Below are 27,877 nucleotides of genomic sequence, written 5' to 3'. Positions count from 1 at the left end.
ATAGCTTTCCAAATAATAATAATAAAAAAAAGAACAAGTAAAAAACGCAACCCAAGGAAGAATAGTGCGATACGTGTCCCAAAATTAATTATAACCATGTCTAAAACTAAGAAGGAAGCGACCCAAGCCCAATAAAGGATATAGATAACCAAATAAAAAAGATAGCATACCAATTGATCATATATGTCCCAAAATAAATGTCCACCGTGACCGTGCCATATTCATTCTCCCTAAACCAATCATATCTTATAAGATTAAGACGCAACCCGTTATAAAGCACCTCCATATCTTACTTCTCATTAAAAACCAACTCAAGCCTATACTAACCAAAATCACATTTTAGTGATTCCAAAAGCTTGTTCACGAGAATGACTTCCGGTGAAAACCAGTTTCCCCCTCAGAAGCAAGACACACAACCAGGCAAAGAGTATCTCATGAATCCACCACCCCAATACAGCAGCCCCGATTACAACCCATCAAATCAACTTCAAGTATACATAATATTTAATTATTAATTACCTCCCATTATCCATATATAAGTACTTATTTTATATTTCCTTCAGTATCTAATTAATCGGTTATATATATATTTTGTAGGGGGTGATTCTGGAATTGGAAGAGCCGTGAGCGACTTGTTTTCACCTACGTGAAGGGGCAAGAGGATAGGGACGCGAGTGACACGCTTCAGATTATAAAAAAGGCTATACCTGCTGATTTGGGTTATGAAGAGAGTGGTGGATGAGGTCATCAAGGCTTATGGACGCATTGACATTCTGGTCAACAATGCAGCCGTGCAGTACGAGAGTGATTCCCTGGAAGAGATTGATGATGCAACACTTCAAATGGTGTTCCGAACTAATATCTTCTCCTATTTCTTCATGACCAAGTAATTAAGTAACACTACACTTAAACGTAAACCTTTTCCTATAACCGCATCTCAATACATCAAACATCATTTATTTTGATCTTTTTTCATAACATTAAAGTAGACACTTATGTTGATCCATTGATTTAAATATAAGTTTATATGTTTAATTATATTACCAACTTTGTGTTGGTGTGACTAACTGGTTCAAATCTTTAATGAGGCATTGAATTCAATTTTTATAGATGGAAAAATTGGACATAATTGAGAAGAAAGATTTCACTAAAAATAATTCTTCAGTATTTATTAATCATTTTAGACCAATAATATTAACTAAAAACATAATTTTAAGTGAGTTTTGATATATATAGGCATGGCTTGAAGCACATGAAGGAAGGAAGCAGCATTATCAACACAACATCAGTGACTGCATATAAGGGTTATGCAACACTGGTGGACTACGCATCGACAAAAGGTGCCATATTGGGGTTTACTCGGTCCCTAGCACTTCAGCTGGTGAGCAAGGGAATAAGAGTGAACGGGGTTGCACCTGGACCCATCTGGACTCCATTACAAGTAGCAAGCTTTAGGGAGGAAGAAATTGTTCGATTTGGTTCGGATGTGACGCCAATGAAGAGAGCTGGGCAGCCTATTGAGGTTGCTCCCTCTTATGTCTTTCTTGCAAGCAACCAATGCTCCTCTTACGTAACTGGCCAAGTCCTCCACCCTAACGGTCATACATACATATATATATATACATTCATACTATTTTACTCCTCAATCATAACTCATAAGTTTTTCCTTGTTGGGGTTTTCTGACTCTTACTTATTCTTTTTTTTTTTCCAGGTGGAATCATTGTGAATGCTTGATGAATTGAAGGATAAATGATAGACTGATATATATGTACGTAATGTCATTGTGGTTCTTGTGTCTACGCAAAGTATGGATGAATAATAATCGAGGTTGAAGGCAAGCATGTGTATTGCTTTCAAACGTATGGTATAAATTAACCTAATAAAATACATATGTATGCATAGTAATAGTAACATATATTTGTAAGCCCTCAATCACAGTTTGAGGCGGTTGCCATGCAAATTAGTCACCGTCACTGGGATTCAAAATAAAGTATCTGTATGTACCAAAATTAAGTGTGGTTAAATGGTTATATAGAGAACTTGATATCTGGTGAGACTGATCGATCGCCGGCTCAACTTACTGCTTTGTTTGTATGCTCGTTCGAAGCATTAGATCGACCTGTGTAGTACGTTATAACCATTAATATTAAATAAAAATTTGATACTTGAACTTTCAATATTACGCGTGTTTATGTATTTGATTACAATTTCACTTATTTCTAATTAACAATTGTAATTGTATCTTTTATAGTATTTTTCTTTATTTTATAGAAATCTAATTTTGTTATTAATATAAGAGTTTAATGGTTTATAGGTAAAATACTTTTATATTTTTATCCAATAATCACATATCATTGTTTTAATGTAATTTTTTAAATAGTTATCATAAAAATTAATAAACATAACATATATGATGAGTTATAATTAAATAATATTGTAAAACTTCTTTTAGTGTATAAAACTTTTTTACGATGTCACTGTATAACCTTTTTCTCTCAATATAATTATCTTTAATTAGTTATCCACCGAAACTTACTCTTTGCTCCAAATTATTAAATATACACAAGTGTTAATCAAAAAGACAGATTTTTCCATGTTATTGAAGCAAAATAACATCTATAATGTATCTCACGTGGTCATCCCCATGTCATAAGTGTAAGAATAATGTAAAATTCAATTAACCTCACGAAACAGGGAAAATTGATTTGAGAAGTAATATCATCACCATCAAATGCATTTCCTCTCCTTCAAAACATACAAATTAAAGCATAAAAAACATTTTTTTTAACAAATTTTTAAGAAACGTTGCTTATATAAACAATGCAAAATCATGTGTTCCATAGTAAATTGTTTAACTTGAAGTACTCTTAGTAATAAAATAAAATTGGCAATAATAATAGTTAGTATTATAATATAATTAGTATTGGCACTGAAGATGACCTTAATAATAGTTAGTATTCTAGTATAATTAATTGGAAATAAGAAAATAAAATTGTTGAAAAGTGGTTAAGAAATCAAGAAATAAAAGTTCAAAAAATGGTAAACGGGCATAAATCAAGCAAGATATGATAAGGATCACCGGACGCACTCAAAATTATATTTTTTTTCTTCTCTACATATGATAAAAGACTTTCTCCCACCTTGGTTATTTTGGATTAAAGGAATTGAAATAAGAACAAAATTTTAATTACGGAGCTGGAGGTTGGTGTAGAAAACAAATTAAGGAGGAGAAGGTGAAGAAATTAACTATGTATTTTTAATAGAATTTTGGTAGTTAACCTAAGTTACTTACTTTTAATTACCGTAATTAGTTTGCTCAAATCCTTGTTTTTCTCCAATGGTTCCTTTCACGTGAATGGGCAGGGGGTTTTCAGAAGATGATTTGCACGATTTCCATTAGAAATTATGTATTTATAATTAATAGAATTTTGGTAGTTAACCCAAGTTACTTTTACCTTAATTAGTTTGTTTAGATTAGTTGTTTTTCTCCCATGGTTTCTTTCACGTAAATTGTCATGGCGTTCAGAAGAAGGCTGCACGATTTCTACCTTATAAATCCAAGGTTAGTTTTCCATATAGTCATGGTGATCATTACTTACTTTCACCTTGGTTATGTTTGTGGCACAAATATGGCCGGGCGTATTAATTAACTTTCTTAATTTATGTATGTGGTTGAGTTTCTGTATTACATTGGTGAAGATCATGCGAAATGTTTTTAGCAACTATACCAGTCTTTCACTTAAGTTAATTGAAGGCATATGCGACCGAGTTTCACAAGGAATTGAAGAAGTGCACAAGTTATTGACAAATGGTTATGGTTGTTTAATTTCATGTGTGAAACCATGACTTTTATTGTTAATTTTTGGTCCATGCTTTAAATTTTCCATCTTCCTTTTCATTCTCACGTGAATTCTGAATTGAAGAGCTGAAAATTATGTTGAAAAAATATTTTTTAAAGTAATTATAATTTTGGTTTTTTAATTAAATTTAAACTCTTGTCATATTTTAGTTATGTTAATTAGTATAATACTTAAAAATAATGTTAAAATAATATAAATAGTAGTGTAATAACTAAAATAAATAGGGTAAGAAGAGGAGGGGTAAAAATAATGAAATCCTAGCTATTATATGTGTGTGTGAAAAAGAGAAATAAAAAATTAATAAATATTTAAGAATTAAAAAATAAGCTAAAAGTTAGCATTAATGTTATTTAATTTATTATTTCAAAAAATAATACAAGCTATTAAAAAATTATTTATCAAACATCATTAATAAATCAAATAAATCTTTTAATTTATAAAAAAAAAACTAAAAATTAACTGAAATACTTGCTAAGTATACACTAGATGACTGTAAAAAAAATAAAAATGCACTAAATGTTATTTTAAAATGAATTATATCTAACCGGATTAATCATGATTCATGCGTATAAATATGTTTTAAAGAATAACTTCCCAAATATGTCACTCTCAAGGGAAAAAAAAACTTTCCAAATAAACAACCTAACACGTTGTGCAAAAATTAATGTAACCATGTCCTAAACTAGGAGGAAACCGCCCAAACCCAATCAAGCACAATGAAATGAAAAGGAAAACATAATCAATCATAACGTAGATGTGGAAAACAACTAAAATAGATAAAAACAAAAACAAAAACAACTAAAATTACTTTTTTTTTCATGTCCCAAAATAAAGAATCTTAAAACTTTTTTACACCCACAAATATAAAACAATTGGTTGATATTTTTATTTTTTCTTTATCTTTCTTTTCTTATCAAATTTATCACCTATCATACATATATTTGTTTTTATTTTCTCTCATCTCTGATCTCTGGAGTTGTCAACCAGCACTGGTGTCTCATTTCATTTCCTACGGAAGGCGTCCGGTACAAGAAACCGATCGACACCATACGCAGCAGCTCCTTCTGCCAATTCACGACGTCTCCTCAACTCATTTGCATTTCCATTCAAATTAATTAAAACCATCACTTTCACTCTTAGTTAATTTGTTTACGAAAAATGGCTTCCACTGAATACAGGTTTCTTCCTCAGAATACAACAGCCGTGTGCAACTTTAGAGGGTGCTACTGTCATTTTCACCTACGTGAAGGGGGCAAGAGGACAGGGAAGCGAGTGCACGCTTGAGATTATAAAAAAGGCTAAGGCTGAAGATGCCAAAGATCCATTGGCTATACCTGTTCATGATTTGGGTTATGAAGAGAATTGCAAGAGTGGTGGATGAGGTCATCAAAGCTTACGGGCGCTCAAAAAGAATTTAACATCCATCACAATGAAAGCATCTTTTTTTGCAATTTAGTAGTTTTCAAGCTAATGATAAGACATAAAACAAATACAATAAATTTAACAGACATACTAGTACAACACATTATCCTCTCAACCTCGAACTAATACCCCATCCACAAAAAAAAAAAAAAAAAACCATGCTAGGCCGAATTCCAGAATACTTTGGACCTTATTTGACAAAAGGTGAAACCTGGAATAATCAACTAGACCTAATACCTCCAACCATTTTTGGCAAGAAGAAACCTTAAGTATTTCCCTCAATCACAACTAAGTACCCTCTCAACCATTACTTGTGAAGATAAAAGAATTTAACTTGTCTTAATATTATTAAGATTGTAAGGTTATCTTAAATTATATTTCCTTAATTAAAACCTTGAGACAAATAAATATGTATAAAAGATTAGATTCTCAAAATAACACATTATTTTATCCACTCTTATTTAATACCCTAATTATTTTTTGTGCCAAAACCTAACTAACTTAATCATCAAAGTACCTTTTGCAGATACCACATTCTTCAGAGGAGTCTTCTGTCGGATACTAGGGAAGAACACAACAAAGAGAAGGGCAAGGCAAGAAAGAAAAGTATCGGACCAACTTTAGACCGAAAGAATTAGAGATTATTTGCTGGGTAAAATATTGCAATTCATTGTCGAAAAATAATTTGATTTCCAATCCCTTCTTGTTTCCACGCTTAAAAAGAAGATAGAAGTCGAAAGGGAGAACGAACTATAAAAACAAAACATCAATGAAACTAAACCTAGGCACATTTTATCAAAAGTAGATGATTAGCAACTTTGCAAGCCACGAAGCAACATGCAAAACTTTCAACAATCTCTTTTAACAATGATGTCTAAATGTCTCAACTAAATTCTGTTAAAAACCTCAAGAAATACAATAGAAGTTCGGATATTAAATTAAGCAAAATTTCAAAATGCCACAATTCTGTCTAGCATGGAAATTAAAATATAGCAACTCCAGACACATACCACAAGAAGTTTAAAGCCTTCTACCCCTTCTACCACTCTTTCTACGAGTGCTATCCGAAGGAATGGGAGTCACATCCTCTGGAAAATCAAGAAACATTAATTAGTATTTAACAGTAAATGCCATACAAAAGAAATCAATCATAAAACAAAACTGGCTAATACAATGAAAATAAACATAAAAAAGATAACCCTTCAGAGTAAACAAAGAAATTAATGCCTCAACCCATCAGAGTTCAGAGTACACACTTTGGAAAATATATAGACAACACAAAAAAATGACAAGACATTTGAACAAGGGGAAAAATAAAGTGAAGGCAAGTACCTATACGACCAATTTTCATTCCTGAACGAGCAAGGGCACGAAGAGCTGATTGAGCACCAGGACCAGGTGTCTTTGTCTTGTTTCCACCAGTGGCACGGAGCTTGATATGAAGAGCAGTTATGCCAAGTTCCTGCTCCACAGTAATTTTAAACAGTGCATTAAACTTGACAGCTTCACAGAAAATTACATCCTATACTAACAGTGATTTCAGAGCATGACCGGAACAAAATCACTGAAACAGCTAAACAGAACATTGACCAGCGATATTGGCTAACAAACAGGATGATCAAATCGGAATTCTATCAAATTTATAAAGAAGAAAGCAGCATATGATAATAACAAAAATCACTAGCTAAAGAGAAAAGCCCACTGACCTTGCATCTGGCAGCAACATCCTGAGCTGCAAGCATAGCAGCATAAGGAGATGATTCATCTCTGTCAGCCTTAACCTTCATTCCACCTTAAGTTAGAAACCAAATACATAAGGAAATCACATCAGTTTTCCTATATCTACTAAAAAGGAAAAAAGACAACCAAAATTTATCTAATGACAATGTTAGCTTGGTGATACGCAAATAGATCCCAAGTTCTGTGAATAGAAAAAAAAATAAACCATTAAGATAAAGCAAAACAAAATTTTACAAAAGGGCAAGCCCAATCACTAAGCTCGCTCCATCATGGGGTATGGGGATACCTAAGTTCCAACATAAGAATCTCACAAAGAACATAAAAACTATAAATTACAGAAAAGCTAACAGGGAACAGGGGATAAGAAAAAAGAACATATATTGACTCTAACACAATTAAATCCACTGAAATATAGGCTATTTCAGTATCAATATCAATATTACAAAATATAAGTGAAAATTTAATAACAAAGCTCCCTTCATCATGGGATATGGGTATACCTAAGTGCCAACACAAGGATCTTACAAAGAGTATACAAATTAACTCTATCTAACCCAATAAAATCCACTGAAATTGGAAACGATTAAAGCTAAATAACAACTAACATTTAATTCATGCCATAATAGTAAGTAATTTTACGTATTGTAAAGAGAACCAGTCATATACCAGTGATGCGGACAAGCGTTTCCCTCCCAGACAAATCAGTGACATGCTGCAATCATAAAAATCAACCACGAAACTTCAGAAATTGATAATTAAAAGTGAGAAATAAAAGAAATGCAAATACTTACAATGAAGGTATCATTGAAGGAGGCAAAGATGCGAGCGACGCCAAAGACATGTTCACCATCTCTAACAGCTGGGCCCAGAGTCACGTTTTCTTCCTTTGGCTCTCTGACCTTTCTCCTCGACTGCGTAACAACAACAACAACAACAACAAAACCCTATCAGTATTGCCCTCTTGCGCTCCCAAACACACCGCTGAGTCTGAAAAGCTAGCTAGGGTTCGAGTGAAAATGGAAAAGTCTATTAGATTGATTTTACGAAGATCTACGCACCATGGTTGCAATGCGGTGAAGGGCTTCGGGGATTGGATGAACCTTCTTCGGCGTTCAAAGCTGATTCTGCAAACTGAAGAATGGAGGCACCGTTTGTTTCGTTTTTATATCTAAGTCAGACTAGGGTTTTGCAGAGTGAAAAACTGGAATTTGCAATGTTACCCCTCAATTTTTTTATTTACTGAACTTTCAGTCTGATTTTAAAGAGGGAAAAAAAAATATGATCCAATTATTTTGGTTTTATTAGTTTATCGTCTAATCAATTTAGTCTAGAATTTTAATTCCACTTGATGTAAATTGATTTTAATCTTTTCATTTCATTTTTTTTAGAAAATATCAACTCAAAGGTAAGATATATAATAATTATAATAAAAAATAACTTAAAATATCAAATATTTCATTTAAATGTCATTATATAACTAATAATAATATACTATGCATCTTAAGTGAAATAATTAATAAAAAAAATATCTAATTAAATATATTTTTTATAAATCAATATAAAATATATGGATTTTATAAATATATAATAAATAAAAATAAAAATATGAGTGATATTATAAATTTGTGAACTAATATACAAATTCAGCAGCTTGAATAGGATTTGATTGATTTTTAAAATTAAATCCGATTCAATAAAAAAATTTGAATTTAAAGGTGTTTGGTTGAGGAAGAAAGGAGAGAAATAGAGAAAAAAAAATTATATGATTCTTACACTCTTCTGCTCTACTTTAATTTAGAAAAATTCTTTTTCTTTTTTTTATCTTTTTTATATTTATTTTCTAAACCAAATACACTATAAAGGAACTAAAGTTGTATTAAAATCTGTTTTTAACTATTAATATTTTGTTATAAAAATATTAAAATTCAATTTAAAAATTAAGATTAAAATCATATATTGAAAGATATAAATGATTAAGAAAATTAAGTATGAAAATAAAGATAAAAAAATATTGCTTTAAGAGGGACCAAAATCAAAACACTCCAATTTTATAGTTACAAAAAAAATATTAAGTCTATAAAAATTATCATGATATTTAATAAAAATAAATTATCAATTTAATCCTAAATTTATATCTCATGGTCTAGTCTTTAAAACTAAGAAAAATTAAAATATATATTTAAAATATTTTAAAACTTCATTAAGTCCTTGAAATTATTTTTTTTCCTCATTTTATTCTTAGCGATTAAGTCCTGGACAGAGATCAAAATAAGAGAAATGGGTTAATTTTAAGACTTATTTAAGTTTTTCTTCATTTCAGAATGACAAAGGACCAAATGGGTCATTTTATTTATTTAATAAATATTTACCCCACATATTTAACATGTGTGACACATTGATTATAAAAAATGTTTCAGCACCTGATTTAATTAGTGAGAAAGTATTGAACTTTGTAGAAATACATTTTATTTAGTTGAAATTAGTATGAGTGTATGATCGGAGTGGTACACAGGAGAATTAAATAGACATAATAAAAAGTATAAAATATATTTTTCAAAAATGAGCATCCATATCCCTCGCAATCTCATGCAGTGTCCGACCCTCCAACTTTTGGTTTTGTTGGGTTGACACCACCATTGATCTTCCAAGCTCTCTTGTTCTGTCAGCATAAACAATTAAATGACTCATTGAGAGAGTAGTTTTCACAAACCGTTCATTCATGGACACCAAAGGCAGTGAATTTTCAACTCCTTTGCTTTCCACAAACAATGGTGGCGTTGACTTCCAGGGAAATAGGCAACGTGAAGCTTCTCCAATATCACTTACTCTCATCCTCAGCACCCTTACTGCTGTTTTTGGTTCTTACGGTGGTGGGTTTTGCGGTAAGTTAATTATCCTTTACACATTTAGTGTCGCCGATCGGATACCAAAGACATGTGGGGAAAAAAAATATCCTTTTCACATTTTGGTTCATGTTCATCACTGTGCTGTCACATAACAATAACAATTCATATTGCAGATCGGATATTCATCCTCTGCTCAAACTGGAATCATGCATGATCTCCATCTCTCTCTCGCCCTGGTTTCAACCTCCAGTCACAACTCACAACCTTTTTTTTCAACCTCTCTTAAAATGTCTCACATTGGTAGCAATAGTAGAATATGATTGGAAATACTCCTTATAAAACTTAGATGCAGTTAATTAAGTATTTTATGTGTTCTTTTCTAATTAGAATTGGAAATTTATTTCGATAATTTGCATAATAAATGTTTATATTAAATTTCAGACATAGTTTTCTCAGATGAAACTCTGATCCTGATTAGAAAATAGCACCAAAGAAACACCCAAGAAACTGCATTAAGTTTTCACCTATCATTTACACCTTATAGTTTATTTGACCGTGTTCACATCCTTATAATTAAGTTAAACTCTTTGCACTTTTATAGTACTCAACTTTTGGTTCAATAGTGACCGTTGGGGCAATGACCGGCTCCATTGTAAGCGGTAAAATAGCAGATTATGCAGGTCGCCGAGTTGTAAGTTAAAGCCAGGCTACACTTAATTTTAATTTCAATGTTTCTGTTGTTTACCATTGGTTACTTTGCATTCTGATGTGCAGACCATGGGTTTCTCAGAGGTTTGCCATTAATTTCTTCCCAGATTTCTCTTGCTTGAATTGCAGGCATGTCAAGGAATTAACTATATATGAGGCTTGTTATCAGACAAAGAAAAATATTTTTCTCTTCGGTCTCAAATATAAAAAAGAAAAAAAATAAAATTCTTGAAAATTTTTAACTAATTCTATCACATTTAATGCTATTATCTCTAAAATATCCTTCATTTAATTGAGATTTTTTTTTTTTTATCTCTGATATGAGGATCTAATGAAGGGTAAGTTTGGAAAATTTTAGTTTTTAATTGAGATCAGTACAATTAAATGTGGTTAATTAACTTTTTAGTAACTACAGTATAGCGTTAATTTGTTAATTTTGGGGTTAATTTCCTTAAATTCAGTCTTTGATATCAAACATTTCGTGTTTGAAGGATGCTTGATGGCTTTACATTGGAAGACTGTTGATAGGGTGTGGGATTGGCCTGATTTCTTATGAGGTAATTGCTTTGACGTTTAATGTTATGACTGCAGTTCAAATTAATGTTATTCAGTCAATCAAGAAATACAAATTAATAGTTCCCTTTGCATATTAGATTCCAGTCTATATAGCAGAAATAAGCACCCAAGATTTTTCTAGGAGCATTTACTGAAGTTCATCAGGTAAAGCAATATATATTATATAATGATAATGCATGATATTCTTGATATCATTTTAGCCTTATTTTGTGTATCATGCCACTTATGTTTTATACGTATCAGCTAAAGGCTTATTTCAAATGTCTATTTGATACTGTTTTGGGTTTTGACAGTTCATGGGTTGTTGTGGGTTGTCATTAAGTTACCTTATTGGAGCATTTTTGAATTGGAGGATTTTGGCTTTGATTGGTAATATTATTCTTTTTGTCGCTCTTTTCACAAAACAAACTTAAAAAGGGTTCCGTGTAACTCACATCATTTTTTGTATTTATCTCGGGAACTATCTCGTGTCTTTTTCAGCTTCTGACTCTCCCCTTTATCCCTGATTCTCCCAGGTGGCTGGTGAGTATGAGAGTTGTTCATAGCTTCTGGAATTTTGTTGTTTGGGAACTATATGCATGCTGGACACAGATCATACAAGCAACTGAATTTTTTCCTCACTTTGGTCAAATGATTAGAGTCAGCACATCTCATTAGATAAACCTAGCACAAGTGATAAATGTAATCTTCTGCTGGCTAAGGTTGGTCGCTTGAAAGAGAGTGATTATGCTTTACAGTAACTCAGAGGAAAGCATGCTGATTTATCAAGAGGCCACTGAAATCAAAGTATATAACAAGTTTATGTTTATTAGAATTTTATACTTTGATTATGAATCTTATGATCCCTTGATATCTATCATTTCTTATACTGTAACTTCATTTGTAGGATTATACAGAAGCCCTTCAGCACCAGACAGAAGCTAGCATTATTGGCTTATTTCAATCACAGTATTTAAAAACACTTACTGTGAGCATTCTAATTTCTAAATTAACCCCATTCGTGCAGCCTATCTTAACCTTTTGCAGGCTCTTATGGAAATTAGTTACTTGGTTAGGTTGGAGTAGGCTTGATGATACTGCAACAATTTGGAGGGGTTAGTGGCTTTCTTTTCTATACAAATTCCATATTTATCTCCGCAGGTATGTGAAGGTCCTTTTCTGAGCTTCTGTCGTATAATGCATACATAAGAAAAAACAAATGTGAGAATATTAGATTTGTGTCAGATTCATAAGAAAGCAAAAATTCTTCTCTATGACAGGCTTTTGGGATAGTCTTGGAACGATAGCAACGGTTGCTGTTAAGGTTCTTAATTCTGTTTACACAATTTCATCATTTCTATTTGCTTAATTCTATATAAGATGAGTTTGGTGCCATTTTTTATGTGTGTACGTTGTACCTTTCAATCCTGAGTCTTCTCTTCACACTCAGTCCCATTATTTGTATTTATAGGTCCCATTGACAACTTTAGGAGTGCTTTTGATGGATAAATGTGGAAGACGGCCACTTTTACTGGTAAAATGGTTGAGGTTTTATTAAAAAATTTATTTTTTCCATGTACTTTTATTTCTGATTGGAAAATTTTGATTTTTGACTCTTAACACGGGCGTCTGCAATTGGAACATGCTTAGGAAGCTTCCTCACAGCTCTATCATTCTTCTTGAAGGTTCTTTTAGTTTTAATAGAAGATCTTTTCTTAATAAGTTGTATTTGAATTATTTCCAAGAATAATTAGGCTTGCCTGATACAGGATTTACATAAATGGAATGGAATCAGTCCCATTATGGCGCTTGTTGGTGTAGTGGTAATGCTTATATGATTATGCACGTACATGTATCTTCGACTATGCCATGAAATCTCTTAAACTTAAATTTTAGCTCTAGGTATCTAACTTAAATGGATTCAATCATTTCTCTGGTTTGTGACCATAAAAGAGTTATGTCAAAATCTTACCTAATAATCTTTTGTGCATCTTTATCACAATTAAGAGTAAAATTTCGTAGATTAGTATTTCTTGCACGTAAGTTCTTGATTTCTTGCTCGAATTTTTATGATGTTCCCCATTTTCTCTCATTTTTTGTTGGCCTTGTATGTTGTCTTAGTGAATAGTAGTAGAATTGAGTTTAAGAAATGATAAAAATTCAGTTCATGTTGCATAGAGACTGATTTACTTAAGGATTGTATGATTGATAGAAAAAAAAAGAAGCAATTCGGCTTATAAATTTGTTAATGAGCAGGTGTATATGGGATCTTTCTCGCTAGGCTTGGCAGGAATTCCGTGGGTAATAATGTCTGAGGTAGCTTTGTCCAACTGTGATTTAAATCATGAAATAAAAATTGAAATATAATAAGTTCTCAACAGGATGAATTGTTATATTTTATTTTTCAGATATTTTCCATTAATGCGAAGGGCTCTGCTTGAAGTTTAGTAACCTTGGTTAACTGGTCGTGCTCTTGGATTGTTTCATATGCTTTTAACTTTCTCGTGAGTTGGAGTTCGGAAGGTAAGCATACTCTTAATCCCTGGTTCCCTCTATAAGCAATACATTCCGTACAATCTAAAAAGAATTCAAGCTTCTTTGAATTCGTATTAAGAGATGAATTTGGTATTCCCCAGCTACAGAATTCATGCATAATAAACACACCCAGTTATTCAAAACAAAGGAGTGCTTCGCATTCGCAGGTCTGAAGGGAAATAATATTCAGCAAGTAACAGTAGTTATTGTATTGTATGTTTTTTTTTCAATATTATTTTATGTCTCATCTTACATTTCTCATTTAATTTTCTGTTACTATTTAGTAATAAAAAAAAACTGTACAAATATCATAGTGTGGAAATAAATACCATTGTGAAAAAATAATGCAATGGTATGTGTTGGGTTGAAAAAAAATAGCCGCACCCAAATATCTTAAGTTAGTACTTCATCATTCATCACATGCAAGAAAACGTTTGATACTTACCAACTTAGACGTCGATGTCGTTGAACACTTCATAATGCAACAGATTGGAACTCTTTATGATGACACATTCTAAACAAAATTTTTGCCAATCGCTACAGTTACGCATGGCCAGTAACAAAAATATCTCACGGTAATCGAATTTTAAAATAATAACACCTTATCTCAAGTCAACAAGACACGTGACTTATCTCCAACATGTGTCTTGTTGACTTATCTCCAAAGAAAAACATTCTATCAAGTACTCCAATCCTTTCCAAGCCACGAAGCAACATGCAAAACTTTCAACAATCTCTGACAATAATGCCTAAATGTACCAACTAAATTCTGTTCAAAACCTCAAGAAATACAATAGAAGTTCTTATATTAACTTAAGCAAAATTTCAAAATGCCACAATTCTGTTTGACATGGAAATTAAAATACCACGAGAACCTTAAAGCCTTCTACCCCTTCTACCACTCTTTCTACGTGTGCTATCGGAAGGAATGGGGGTCACATCCTCTGAAAAATCAAGAAACAATAATTAACATTTAGCAATAAACATACAAATGAAATCAATAAGAAAACAAAACGGGGAAATACAACGAATATAGAAATAAAACAGCCATTCAGAGTAAACAAGATAAACAACACACTATAATGTGTAAGAGGCAAAAAAATGGATGTATATAAACACAAAATAAAAGGACAATAACAAGGCATTTGAGTAAGAGGCAAAAAAATTGAATTATGGTTTTCTTAAAAAGGCAGATACCTATGCGGCCAATTTTCATTCCAGAGCGAGCAAGGGCACGAAGAGCTGATTGAGCACCAGGACCAGGTGTTTTTGTCTTGTTTCCACCCGTCGCACGGAGCTTGATATGAAGAGCAGTTATGCCCAGTTCCTGCTCCACAATAATTTGAAACAGTGCATTAAGCTTGACAACTTCACAGAAAATAACAACATATACTACAATGATTTCACATAGCATGACCTGAACAAAATCACTGAAACAGCTAATCAGAACAATTGACCAGTGATACTGGTTAACAAATAGGATGATCAAATCAGTATCTTATCAAATTCATAAAGAAGAAAGCAGAGCATATGAAAATATCAAAACTTAATATGGTTAACAGAAAAATAGCTATGTTAATGAGAAGACCACTGACCTTGCATCTGGCAGCAACGTCCTGTGCAGCAAGCATAGCAGCATAGGGAGACGATTCATCCCTGTCAGCCTTAACCTTCATTCCACCTGAAGTTAGAAAACAATGGCATAGGTAAATCACAGCAGTTTTCCTATATAACCAAAGTGGAAAAGACTAAACCAAAATTTATTTAATGGTGAAAAATGTTAGCTTGGTAATACACAAAATGGACCCAATGTTCTGTATATAGACAAAGCAAAACAAACATTTTAAAAAGAGTAGGCCCAATCACATGGGTACCTATGTGCCAACATAAGGATCTCACAAGGAGGATATAAATTAACAAGAAGCCAATACAATAAAATACACTGAAATTAGATATTGGCTATTTCAATATCAATATCAATATTATATAACATGTGAGAATTTACTAAAAACTGGAAGAGGAAGAAGAAGAAAACATAGTAGCAGCTAAAGAATAATCAGCATTTTCTGTAATAAGAAGAGAAGCAATCATACCTGTGATGCGTACAAGTGTTTCCCTCCCGGACAGATCAGTGACATGCTGCAATCATAAAAATCAACCACGAAACTTCAGCAATTGATAATTGAAAGTGAGAAATAAAAGAAATGCAAATACTTACAATGAAGGTATCATTGAAGGAGGCAAAGATGCGAGCGACGCCAAAGACATGTTCGCCATCTCTAACAGCTGGGCCCAGAGTCACGTTTTCTTCTTTTGGCTCTCTAACCTTTCTTCTCGACTGCACAACAACAACAAAACAAAAACCCTATCAGAATTGCCCTCTTGCGTTCTCAAACACACACCACCGAGTCAGAAAATTCTAGGGTTCGAGTGAAAAGGGAAAAGTCTATTTGATTGATTTTACGAAGATCTACGTACCATGGTTGCAATGCGGTGAAGGGCTTCGGAGATTGGATGAACTTTCTTCGGCGTTTAAAGTTGCTGCTGCAGAGTGAGGAATGGCGGCACCGTTTCGTTTTTATATCTACCAGGTGGGATTAGGGTTTTGCAGAGTGGTGAACTGAAATTTACATAGTTAACCCTAAACCTTTTTTATTTACTGAAATATATATGCACAACGACCCCAGATTTTACCCTTTTTTTTTCTTCGTCTAATTTTCAAGTTATACTATTAGAGTTGGGCTTGGGCTCACTGGTGAGTAGGCACGGACTTGGTCTCTAATATAACCAAAAATATAAATATTAGTATTTTAGACTTTTAGTATTTGTAATAGTTTAATTGATAAGATAGAAATTTAATAATAATTAAAATTTTACTATAAAAACTATATTATAAATAAATTTATAACAAATCTAAATCATTAGTATTTTAGTTTCTAAAATATACTATATAAATGTTTATTTTTATAAACTGGATTTTATAGTAAAAAGTATTTTTAAACAAAAAAATATACTTTAAATTTACGATAAACCATTTATATGGTAAAACAATGTTAAATATTGATGATGTCACATGTATTTGGAATTATATCATATTAAAATAGTCATTGATAAATCACCCATTCAGTTGAAGATTATCTCTTTTGATTCTTACAAAAATATAATTATTTTTGTTTTAATTATTTGGCATACATATATTAAGTCAATTTATTTTCTTTTGAACATATTTTAGAATATAAAATCACTTTTGACTTTTTTATTTGAAATTCAATAATATTTTTTTAAAAGAGAGGATTAAATAAAAAAGTGTATTAATCTATAGATGATCAAAAGTTTATTGATGCAAAAAAAAAAATTGGATTTTAAAGGGCATCAGTTCAATATTAACGATCTTGATTATTATTATTTTACTAAAAAATGCTAACAAAAGAAATTAGAGTATGCTTGAGTGTCTTTTGCTCGACCTGGCTCGTTGAGCGTCTAACGTTCTCTCACTCTAGAGGCACTCTGTCATCTGAGGTTCAACAAGAAACATTGTTTTGGGATTATACATTCACGAGCCTTGTCAGTGACATTGGCCTGTATTGTTTTACTTTTTAACTAACGTATCACAGGTGGACAACTCAAACTTGGTAATGGATATCAACTGCGACAACATTTTGAACATCTCCAAACTGATTTAGTAACTAGCCGGTGTTCATATTAACACCAGTCACCAACTTTTGGGGCAACTATTCTTGACCATTTTCGGTCTGACCACATGGCAGGGCCCGTCAGTAACTACTTAATGCCTTACTAGCCATTTATTGTTATGTAATGCATTTCATGCCTACATGTACATTTCTAAGCCTCATTATTCGTTTCCTATGCTTTTTACCTTAAGCATTGGAGTGTTTTTACTTATATTTTTAGGTTTTGTTGCTTGCATTGGATCACTCAACCACCTCATGTGTCCACCACATTTGATGGTGCCAAATCCCCTTGAATAAGTACTCACCTTGTCTCATAGAGGCATATATATATAATTGTCTAATTAAAAGAGTTTATTAAAGTTACACTCACTCATCTTTAAATAATAAGTTATACCATAATATATTTTAAGAAAATTTATTATTATAACTCGGTCTGACCACATGGCAGGGCCCGTCAGTAACTACTTAATGCCTTACTAGTCATTTATTGTTATGTAATGCATTTCATGCCTACATGTACATTTCTAAGCCTCATTATTCGTTTCCTATGCTTTTTACCTTAAGCATTGGAGTGTTTTTACTTATATTTTTAGGTTTTGTTGCTTGCATTGGATCACTCAACCACCTCATGTGTCCACCACATTTGATGGTGCCAAATCCCCTTGAATAAGTACTCACCTTGTCTCATAGAGGCATATATATATAATTGTCTAATTAAAAGAGTTTATTAAAGTTACACTCACTCATCTTTAAATAATAAGTTATACCATAATATATTTTAAGAAAATTTATTATTATAACTCGTTAACTTACTCTTTGTACGAATTAAATAGATGTAAGTTAACAAACTCTATATATACTTGCTAACATACACCTTATTTTTTAGAAGAAATAAATCACATTAAGTATATTTTAAGAAAATTTATAATTATGATTTAATAATTTACTTATTATAAAAAATAAGTGAATATAAATTAACAAATTCCTTAATTAATTAAAACACACATATATATACTTAACAACTTTAAGAATGATTATATTACTAATGTTTTAAGGTGATGTTTGGATAATTTTTTAGTTATTTAGTTGTTGTAATTTTTTAATTAATACTACATTTTATTGATTTAAAGTTTAAGTAAATACATGAATGAGTATTGAAGTTGACAACCAGATACAAGTATTTTTTTTTTCTTCAAATTTAGGTACGGAGAATACTCCACCAAGACCTACTCATAGTTACCCCTAGTTCCTTCTACTTAAAACAATAAAACTTCTCTCAATAATTATCCCTCAGATCTTTAAGGTCTTGTTCCGTTGTTGATAGGGGTGAGAATAGGTCAAGTCGGCCTACAGGAGCCTACGACCTGATCTACATAAAGTCTGACCTGGACTAACCTATTTAATTAAAATGTTAGACTCAGACTTTTTTAAAAGTCTATTGAATTAAATAGATCAGGCTTAGGCTTATTAATAAGTCTTATAAGCCTGATAGACCGGCCTATATATGTATATATAATTATATTATTTTTTGGTACCAATATATACTTATATTATTTTTTGGTTACAATTAATTATTTTTTTTAAACTAAGACTTTGATTACACATTTCTGCTCCATAACTTCCATTCCTGTAAGACTTTAATTATAATTTAGGTGTGAGTCATATGTCGAAGGCTTTTAAAAAGACGATCATGCAGACTTTTAAAAAGGTGACACCAAACTATAATAAAAACCTTTGATAGGTTATAAGACAGACTCAAGTCTCAAAAATTCATTGTAGGCTAAGCTCAGATCTTTTAAAGCCTAACCCAGTTATTCAGAACAAGGGCGTGCTTCGAATACGCAAATCTGAAAGGAAATAACAATCAACAAGCAACAGTAGTTATTGTATTGTATGTAGTGGTGGGAATAGGCCTGAGTCTAGCCTACGATTAATTTTTGAGGCCTGAGCCTAGCCTATAACCTATCAAAGGCTTTTATTTTGGCTCGGCTTGACCTTTTTAAAAGTCTAGCTTGGCCTGGTAACCTATTTAAAAATCTTCTTCACATTAAATCTTTAATATTCCTAGTTATTTTTACCAAAAAAAAATAACACACCTTCTATAATAGGCTAAACAAGGCCTTAATATATAATTTGCCTTAATTTTTAATCTAACGTTAATTTAGTTGGTAATCCTAAAAATATATTAATAATATAAACAGAAATCACCAAATGATATAAAATAATCTAAAACAAAAGAAAACCTCATACTTGAGGTAGTATCATCCAAGTCTATCAAACCAACATATTAATTATTACAACAAAAAAATAAAGCCTACATCTTCATTCTATTTGATCAGTGCATAAAATATCTAGCAATAAAATTAATAGTAACGTCATTTCATCATTAGCTTCTCCATATTCACCATAAGATAAGATATGATAGGATATGATTTTTGTATATGAACGTAATAGGATAAGATAAGATATGATTTTTGTATAGGTACGTAATAGGATATGATAAGATATGATTTTTGTATAGGAACGTAGGATATGATTTTTATTTGCTCTAGAATATAGTAACGTAATAAAAGAAAAAGGAAACCTAATAGGAATAGAAAAATGAATTATTAACAGAAATAAGAAAACTAATAAAAATAATGAGAAATATAAAGAGACTCACACCTTGTAACTAAAATTTTACTTAATTATAGGAATGGAATCTGCTAGTTTTTTTTAAAAAATAATATTAATTATACCCAAAAAATAATATATATATATATATATATATATATATATATATATATAGGCCGGCCTATCAAGCTTATAAGGCTTTTTAATAAGTCTAAGTCTGACCTATTTAATTTAATAGGCTTTTAAAAAAGTCTGAGCCTAGCCTTTTAATTAAATAAGCCAGGCCATGCCAGACTTTATGTAGGCCAGGTCGTAGGTCCCTATAGGCCGGTCTAGCCTATTCTCACCCCTAATTGTATGCATAAGAATGGTATATATATATATATATATATATATATATATATATATATATATATATTATTTTTTTACATTTTTACAACATTATTTTATTTATCTCTCATCTTATCTTTACATTTCTCTTATACTTTCTTCCTATTTCGATGATTGCAATAAAAATTGTACAATCTTATTGAATATGATTTCTCAATCATAAAGTGCTTTTTAGATTTTTTTTGATATATTATGAAATGTATTGTATTAATTATTTATAATAGTATAATAACTTGGTGTAATTAATAAATAATCTTGTTTTAAGTATGTGGTTAAGAGTTTCATTTCCATATTTAAGTGTATGAAAATATGTTAGGAAAGATTAGTCCTTGACTCTCTCTTTCGGGTTCAACAAAAAAATTATACAATAGTAGAAATAGAATTAAAGTAACATTTTAATACCGTGGAAAAGAAATAATGCAATGGTACATTGGGTTGAAAATAATTAAATAGCACCACACAACTATCAAGTATCTAGATCAACTGAGGTGAGATTTGAGATTGTTAACTTAACTAAAGGTTTTGATTGGAGTTCTTAAATACTTAAAAGAAGAGTTTTGCCGTCCATTATACATGAATTAATCGGGTTTATCTCCATTGGAGAATTCCAGTGGTATAGACAAAAATATCCTAAGTTACTTCATCATTCATCACATGCAAGAAAACGTATAATACTGCCAAGTGCCAAGTTGTCGTTGTCCACCCTTCATGATGCCACTGCCACAGGTTGGAGCTCTTGGCCTTTTGTGCAAGCTTATGATGACACATCCTAAAAAAATTTATGCCAATCGTTTCAGATTACGCATGCCCACCCAGTAACAAAAACCATCTCACGGTATCTTCATTGAATCCAAGTTCAAAACAACAAACTCAGTATCTAAAGTCAGCAAGACACATGACTTGTCTCCAACACTATCGTCCTCACTTGTCATATTTGTACAACACATCGCAATACTCTTTATAGATCCATTAACTCTCATACACAATCTTAAAAAACTGTGTGGCTCCTTGTTCTACTTGCGGGGTAATCATGGACGAAACTAAAAGCACAGAACCAAGTGAATTTTCAAGTCCTCTGCTTCCCATAGGAGCACAAGGGTATGGTGGCAACCATGGCAATGACTATGAGGAAAAGAGGCAGAAAGAAACTTGGTCGGTACCACCTATTCTTATACTTACCACTCTTGTTGCTGTCTCTGGTTCTTACGTTTTTGGGTCGGCTGTAAGTTCTCACATGTTTTGGTTTAGATGTTCCAACAAAACACTCTATAATACACTTCTTCTAACTCACTCTATTATTAGTTAAAATTTATTAGAAACTACAAAATCATAAGTGAGACTCATTAAATAAGAAGTGAGATCTAAACTTTTTTGTGATTTCTAATAAATTTCGACTAATAATAAAGATTGTGTTAGATAGTGTGTTGCTAGCATATTTGTTTATCAGAATTCAGAATCACCACTAGAACTGTGTGATTTTTGCAGGTGGGATATTCATCTCCTGCTCAGACTGGAATCATGGATGATCTCAATGTTGGTGTGGCCGAGGTTTGAACTTTGAAACACAACCTTTGTCATGTATTAAACATTGAACTAATGAGAGAAGCATTTGAGGCTTTTCTATTGGCCTTGTTTTATGCAGTATTCACTTTTTGGATCAATACTGACAATTGGAGCAATGATAGGTGCCATTATAAGTGGTAGAATAGCGGATTATGCAGGTCGACGAACAGTAAGTTTATCCAATTTTGTGTATTTTGAAATGAAAATTTCCTTTCTTATTATTTCAATCTTCGATTATGGTGCATTTTGGAAAGCAGGCTATGGGGTTCTCTGAAGTATTCTGCATCTTGGGATGGCTTGCCATAGCATTCGCAAAGGTTTACTACTTCTTCGACTGAATGGAGTTTAGTAGCTGATATTTGACACTTGGTGCTTGTTTGAATTGAAGGTTGGTTGGTGGCTTTATGTTGGAAGATTGTTTGTGGGATGTGGGATGGGCCTTCTATCCTATGTGGTAATTGCTGTGATTCTTAGTTTCTTATAATTGTAGTTCCAAAGATATTCAGTCACTCGAAAGAAATACAAATGCCTAGTTGTCTTCTCTTTAATTCCATAATAGGTACCTATTTATATAGCTGAAATAACACCCAAGAATCTTCGAGGGGGATTCACCACGGTTCATCAGGTAAACCAATGATGTGTTCTGAGTATCGTTTTACTCTCATTGCATGTACCACTTATGTCGATTTACATATTTCACGAATAGGTTCATTTTAAATCCCTATTTGGAGTTTACTTTGACAGTTAATGATTTGTTGCGGGGTATCATTAACTTATCTTGTTGGAGCATTCTTGAATTGGCGGATTTTGGCTCTATTAGGTAATGTTCTTCTTTCGGGTATTCTCCAAACAAAATGAAATTAAAAGAAAGTTGCGTCACTCACGTCTTTTTTTTTTTATCACAGGAATTATTCCATGTATTGTGCAACTTTTGGGTCTATTCTTCATTCCTGAGTCTCCTAGGTGGCTGGTGAGTTGTCCATGGCTGCTGTAGGTTTATTTTTTGGGATATTTTGTGTTGGTCTGTTGGACACAATTCACACAAGCAACTGAGATTTTTCATCACTTTTTTCAAATAATTGGAATCAAGACATGTCATTAGACAAACATATCACAAGTGATAGTGGCAATCTTCTGCAGGCAAAATTTGGTCACTGGGAAAGGAGTGAATCTGTATTACAGCGCCTTAGAGGAAAAAATGCTGATGTTTCTCAAGAGGCCACTGAAATTAGAGTATATATATATAGTTTTTTCATTAGAAGGTTAACTTGTGGAAAGGAGTGAATCTGTATTTTATGTTGTACTTTTTTTTTAGGATTTTACAGAAGCCCTTCAGAGGGAAACAGAAAGCATTATTGGCTTATTTCAATTGCAGTATTTGAAGTCACTTACTGTGAGCTTTCTAAGATATCCCCTTTCATGCAGCCTATAATATTCTTTGACAGATTCTTATGGTATTTAATTACTTTGTTAGGTAGGAGTTGGTCTGATGATACTACAACAGTTTGGAGGGGTTAACGGCATTGCTTTTTATGCAAGTTCTATATTCATCTCTGCTGGTACATGCAGATTTTTTTATGCTTTTAACATATGGCACATAAGGAAGATGACTACCTGAATGTTAAATTTATAACACGATTGTCTTAGAGGCAAAAAATTCTTATCCATCACAGGGTTTTCGGGAAGTATTGGAATGATAGCAATGGTTGCTGTTCAGGTTCTTCATACAATTTATTTGCTTCCGTCTTCTTAATGTTGTATAAAATGAGATAGATGCCACTTTTTTTGGCGAGTCTTCTCTTCACTTCTATTCAGTCATTTCTGTCTTTATAGATCCCAATGACAGCTTTGGGAGTACTTTTGATGGATAAATCTGGGAGACGACCACTTCTGCTGGTAAAAAGGTTAAGCTTTTGCTTCTTCTTTCTTGTGCTGTTCAATAAAATCTGAATCCAAAATGTTCACTTTTATGCAGATCTCTGCATCGGGAACATGCTTAGGATGCTTCCTTGCAGCCCTATCATTCACCTTACAGGTTCTTTGCATAACAAAATCTGCTCCACTACGGATTTTTTCTTTCACATTAGTTATTTCTAATTAATCAATTAATTGAGCTTGCCTTATGCAGGACCTACATAAATGGAAGGAAGGAAGTCCCATTCTCGCGCTTGCTGGTGTACTGGTAACGATTTTGCAATGGCAATGCTTATGCAATAATGCACCATTATTTGAATCTTTGACTACAGAGTGCAATCATGTGCATTTAATTGGATAATAACAAAACATATATTCAAATTCAGTACTTTGTTTTATGAATTCGAAAGAGGGATGGTCAACTATTACCTTATTTTTTGCCTCAATTGCCTAGTTAATAATAAGATCACAGAAGATCAAGTACTTCTAGAGTAGATAACAAAGTTCTTAAATTCTTTTTAGAACATCTGATCTTTTCACTTCATTAAACTTATATTTACTTTTATGAGATAGATTTGGTTTTAGGATTTGCATGGTGCCTATGAAGTTAAAAGGTTTATGATAAGATTTGATTCATGTTGTCATTCAAACCAATTAACATACAAATGAGATAAGGATAAAATTTATATCTAGTTCTTTAGTCCTTCACTGTCAATTGTCATATACTCTTAATGACATTTTTTTTTCCTTCCTAATTAGCATTATATTTTTAATGAAGAATATTCAAAATATTGAAAAAAAAATCACATATAGCTGTTTGATCTGAGAACTAATTTCATCAGTTTTTGTGACGATCAGGTATATACAGGATCATTCTCTCTTGGCATGGGGGGAATCCCCTGGGTTATAATGTCTGAGGTAGTTTCTGAACATATATATGAAATAAAAATTGGATCATAAGAAGTCCTTGGTTTGACTGAATTATGGTTTTTTCCCCCCAGATATTTCCCATTAATGTGAAGGGCTCTGCTGGAAGTCTTGTGACTTTGGTTAGCTGGTTGTGTTCTTGGATTGTATCATATGCTTTTAACTTCCTCATGAGTTGGAGTTCCGCGGGTAGGTTCGCATTTACTCTCAAGTCTCAACTCCTTGTGATAATACTTACTCCTCCCTCAAAAAAGAAGGCAAAAAGGACAAAAAATGAAGAAAACAAAAATTCATTTATGTTTGGCCAGGAACCTTTTTCATATTCTCTAGCATATGTGGCTTCACCATTCTATTCGTGGCAAAACTAGTACCAGAGACGAAGGGGCGAACTCTAGAAGAAGTTCAAGCATCTCTGAATCCATATTCAACAAAGACATGAAATTGGCATGATCCTGTAGCAGAATTGCATGAATAATTAATCCATTAACAAATTCCTAAGTGCCAGATGATGGATGATGAATTAAAGATTTTACGGAACAAGATTGATCGCGTTTATGATGCAGAATGTGTTTAGTTGAACCTGTGCTCCTAGATTTGATCATTATGGTCCCTCATTCAAGAGCATTTCAATATCAGTTCCTTGATGTAGTTGCTAAAAATAAATTAAATTGGAAGGGGGAATTTGGACAATTTATATTGATTAAAAACTGAATTGCCAGAAATTGCTTGTGAGCGATGAATTTCGTCACGAGAGCAATACATGTGTGCAATGCGCTAGTTGGCACATCCTTTACCCTTACGTGCAGAAATACATCCTTTTTGAAAGTTTTCCTTGATTCCTCTCAAAATCATTCTTTATAGTATTCACGATATCTCGATCTTAATTCCAGCACAAGCAATCCCAATAAAAGGCATAGTATTAGATGTGCAGAATAATTATAAAGGCAGAATTATAATGCAATCATTTAAGTCATTTTCTATTATATACATCGGATGAACATATCATGTTATCACATCTTTTTTATAAGTGTGATTTGTAAACTATTTTTTCAAATAAGAACTGCGCTGGAAAATGGAAATGATTGTAATGCATAACGACTACTATAAATTTAATCAAACTTTTATAATCTATCTTATTTAATAAATATATAAAACACTATTTAATGGATCCAGGTGTCTCTGCTCGTAGCATCTTTTTGGGTAGAAATAATATAACTTTGTTAAAAAAATAAAAAATACTACTAACTTTTCCGTTTCCCCTGTAAAAGTAAAACTAATCAATTATAATTACCTCCTTGTTTATCCATTCCGCTGAACTGGGAGTAAGAAAAACGTGCGCAAACATGTATTGGAAGAGGCATGCTTAATATAAGTGCACCTCATCCACTAATTTCTAAAATTAAACTGTGGTCAACTTGAAAATCAGTTTTTCCCTCTATTTTTGTTATGGATGGTCAAAGAATGACACGAGAATATCCAAAATAAAACTCCATTTTCATTTTTGTTTTAACCCCGGGTCAAAATCTTCAAGCATCTATTCCATCTTAATTTTGTTAGAATTTTATATTCTAATAATTAATGTGGACTAATATTATAATATAATTATATTAGTTATTTATTATTAGTGTGTTTTTATTTTATGTGATTAAATTAAGTGAGTTTATTAGATATTTAAATCAAATGATATGGATTTAACATGGACTAATATTATAATATAATTATATTAGTTATTTATCATTAGTGTGTTTTTATTTTATGTGATTAAATTAAGTGAGTTTATTAAATATTTAAATCAAATGATATGAATTTAACATTAGAAGATAATGAGAACCCTATTAGTTTATCAAATTATAAATAGATTATAATCTCTAATATATTCAGTCGTTATATTTGATTTTTTATCTTTTGCATGTGAAGAACTACTAAGATTATCTTATTAATATAGAAAGAGGTTTTGATTGAGAAAGAATCATGAAATGTGTGTTCTTAATTATTATTGCTATTTTAAAAGAATTTCTTAAAATTCAATAAATTTGATTAAAACGTGTAGATAATTAAAGATCATAAAAATAGGGAAACAAATGAATGAAGAAGAAGAAAAAGATAAAAATCCCCATTAAAACCAACGTTTATCCATTTGATAATATCCGGTCAACGCATAATTAATATCTTGATCCTGAAACTGTAGTATGTGGAGTCATGCCATGGTAGCATTGTGCATATAAGAAAGCAAATTAAACCCACAAATAAAAAAGCTAATTGAGCGGGGTCCATCGTGGGACCCGGCACCGTTTGCTCCATGAGGGACTCCAGCTCATAGTCTCAAACCCCTTTTGGTTTTTGTTTCGTTGGCACTCTCGCATAAATACCTTCCCTTCTCTTCTTCTCTTCCTTTCAAAATTATTATTATTTCATGACAAGCACAACAGCTACCATCTTCTCTTTATATCAACCTTTTCTTTTCTCAATAGTCCTCCCTGCAATGATCAAATTGTTCAAGAGGAACACCACCAACACTGACAAGTGTCACCACCACCGTTACCACCACCACCCCGTCTTGGGCCTGGGCCTTGCCACCAGGGAGGCCTGTAGGCCTCCCAATGTTCTGGAATCCGCCATGTTGAGGCTCAACACTCCTCCACCGAGCTGGAAGAGAGTGAATAATACTGGATCACTCCACGACGTCGTTACTGGGTTGGCGTCTTGCACCGAGAGTCTAGGCTTTGAAAGCTCCGACGAAATTCACAACAACAACGATAATAATTGCAGCGACCAGAAAGATAATTACGACGATGAGATTTGGCGGAGGAGGACGATGAAGGCGGAGGGGAGAGGGAAAGTGCAGTCGTTTCCTCCGCCGCCGCTGTCGTCGTTGAACCGGAACGGTAAACCGAGTTTTTATCTCCGGCCGGTGAGGAGAGACGGGAGGTTACAGTTGACGGAAGTGAGAATACAGCGATCAGAGATTCTGCATGCTTCGAGGCATAACGGACGCTTGACATTGCACCTGGTGCCAGATCTAGAAGAAGAAGAAGAAGAAGAAGAAGAAGTAGAAGAAGAAGAAGAAGAAAAGAGGGTTGAGGAGTGGAAGTTGCGTGGTGTGGGAGGGAG

At 32.4% G+C, this 27,877-nt stretch overlaps 3 protein-coding genes, 2 long non-coding RNA genes and 1 pseudogene across 7 annotated transcripts; 4 read left to right on the top strand and 2 right to left on the bottom strand.

Moving 5' to 3' along the window:
• The first annotated feature begins 368 nt into the window (after window positions 1–368).
• On the top strand, window positions 369–1,735 carry LOC114407637 (annotated as a pseudogene).
• A 4,338-nt stretch (window positions 1,736–6,073) lies between these two features.
• LOC114407639 (40S ribosomal protein S14) lies at window positions 6,074–8,228 on the bottom strand. Its single transcript, XM_028370818.1, has 6 exons — window positions 8,082–8,228; window positions 7,815–7,934; window positions 7,690–7,735; window positions 6,990–7,075; window positions 6,616–6,745; window positions 6,074–6,371 (listed from the first exon to the last, which is right to left on the bottom strand). The coding sequence occupies exons 1-6, from the start codon at window positions 8,082–8,084 to the stop codon at window positions 6,304–6,306; spliced, it is 453 nt and encodes a 150-aa protein (XP_028226619.1). The 5' UTR covers window positions 8,085–8,228; the 3' UTR covers window positions 6,074–6,303.
• Window positions 8,229–10,287: 2,059 nt separating this feature from the next.
• Window positions 10,288–11,841, top strand: LOC114407642. The gene is made up of 3 exons (XR_003665666.1): window positions 10,288–11,134; window positions 11,231–11,297; window positions 11,447–11,841. It is a non-coding gene; the product is annotated as an uncharacterized LOC114407642 (long non-coding RNA).
• Window positions 11,842–12,129: 288 nt separating this feature from the next.
• On the top strand, window positions 12,130–14,043 carry LOC114407641. The gene is made up of 8 exons (XR_003665665.1): window positions 12,130–12,293; window positions 12,413–12,456; window positions 12,604–12,666; window positions 12,783–12,817; window positions 12,902–12,955; window positions 13,389–13,448; window positions 13,541–13,655; window positions 13,769–14,043. It is a non-coding gene; the product is annotated as an uncharacterized LOC114407641 (long non-coding RNA).
• A 176-nt stretch (window positions 14,044–14,219) lies between these two features.
• LOC114407640 (40S ribosomal protein S14) lies at window positions 14,220–16,312 on the bottom strand. Its single transcript, XM_028370819.1, has 6 exons — window positions 16,146–16,312; window positions 15,886–16,005; window positions 15,761–15,806; window positions 15,263–15,348; window positions 14,865–14,994; window positions 14,220–14,611 (listed from the first exon to the last, which is right to left on the bottom strand). Exons 1-6 carry the CDS (start codon window positions 16,146–16,148, stop codon window positions 14,544–14,546), a joined length of 453 nt encoding a protein of 150 aa, XP_028226620.1. The 5' UTR covers window positions 16,149–16,312; the 3' UTR covers window positions 14,220–14,543.
• A 4,832-nt stretch (window positions 16,313–21,144) lies between these two features.
• On the top strand, window positions 21,145–25,602 carry LOC114407636 (sugar transporter ERD6-like 5). 3 transcript variants are annotated; one of them, XM_028370816.1, is made up of 18 exons: window positions 21,146–21,584; window positions 21,848–21,910; window positions 22,005–22,094; window positions 22,183–22,242; window positions 22,314–22,379; window positions 22,485–22,550; window positions 22,670–22,745; window positions 22,831–22,895; window positions 23,066–23,158; window positions 23,241–23,318; window positions 23,400–23,484; window positions 23,599–23,642; window positions 23,759–23,821; window positions 23,901–23,960; window positions 24,054–24,107; window positions 24,698–24,757; window positions 24,841–24,955; window positions 25,075–25,602. In XM_028370816.1, exons 1-18 carry the CDS (start codon window positions 21,393–21,395, stop codon window positions 25,203–25,205), a joined length of 1,461 nt encoding a protein of 486 aa, XP_028226617.1. In that variant the 5' UTR covers window positions 21,146–21,392; the 3' UTR covers window positions 25,206–25,602. The 3 variants fall into 3 exon arrangements, with proteins under 3 accessions (XP_028226618.1, XP_028226617.1, XP_028226616.1); XM_028370815.1 differs by having other exon boundaries at window positions 22,180–22,242; XM_028370817.1 differs by lacking the exon at window positions 22,183–22,242 and having other exon boundaries at window positions 21,145–21,584.
• The last annotated feature ends 2,275 nt before the right edge of the window (window positions 25,603–27,877 follow it).

Source organism: Glycine soja, chromosome 3, assembly GCF_004193775.1.
Source record: "Glycine soja cultivar W05 chromosome 3, ASM419377v2, whole genome shotgun sequence".
In the NCBI taxonomy this organism is placed as follows: domain Eukaryota; kingdom Viridiplantae; phylum Streptophyta; class Magnoliopsida; order Fabales; family Fabaceae; genus Glycine; species Glycine soja.
The sequence above is the reverse complement of the archived record's forward strand: the minus strand, read 5'-3'. Positions and strand labels throughout refer to the sequence as shown.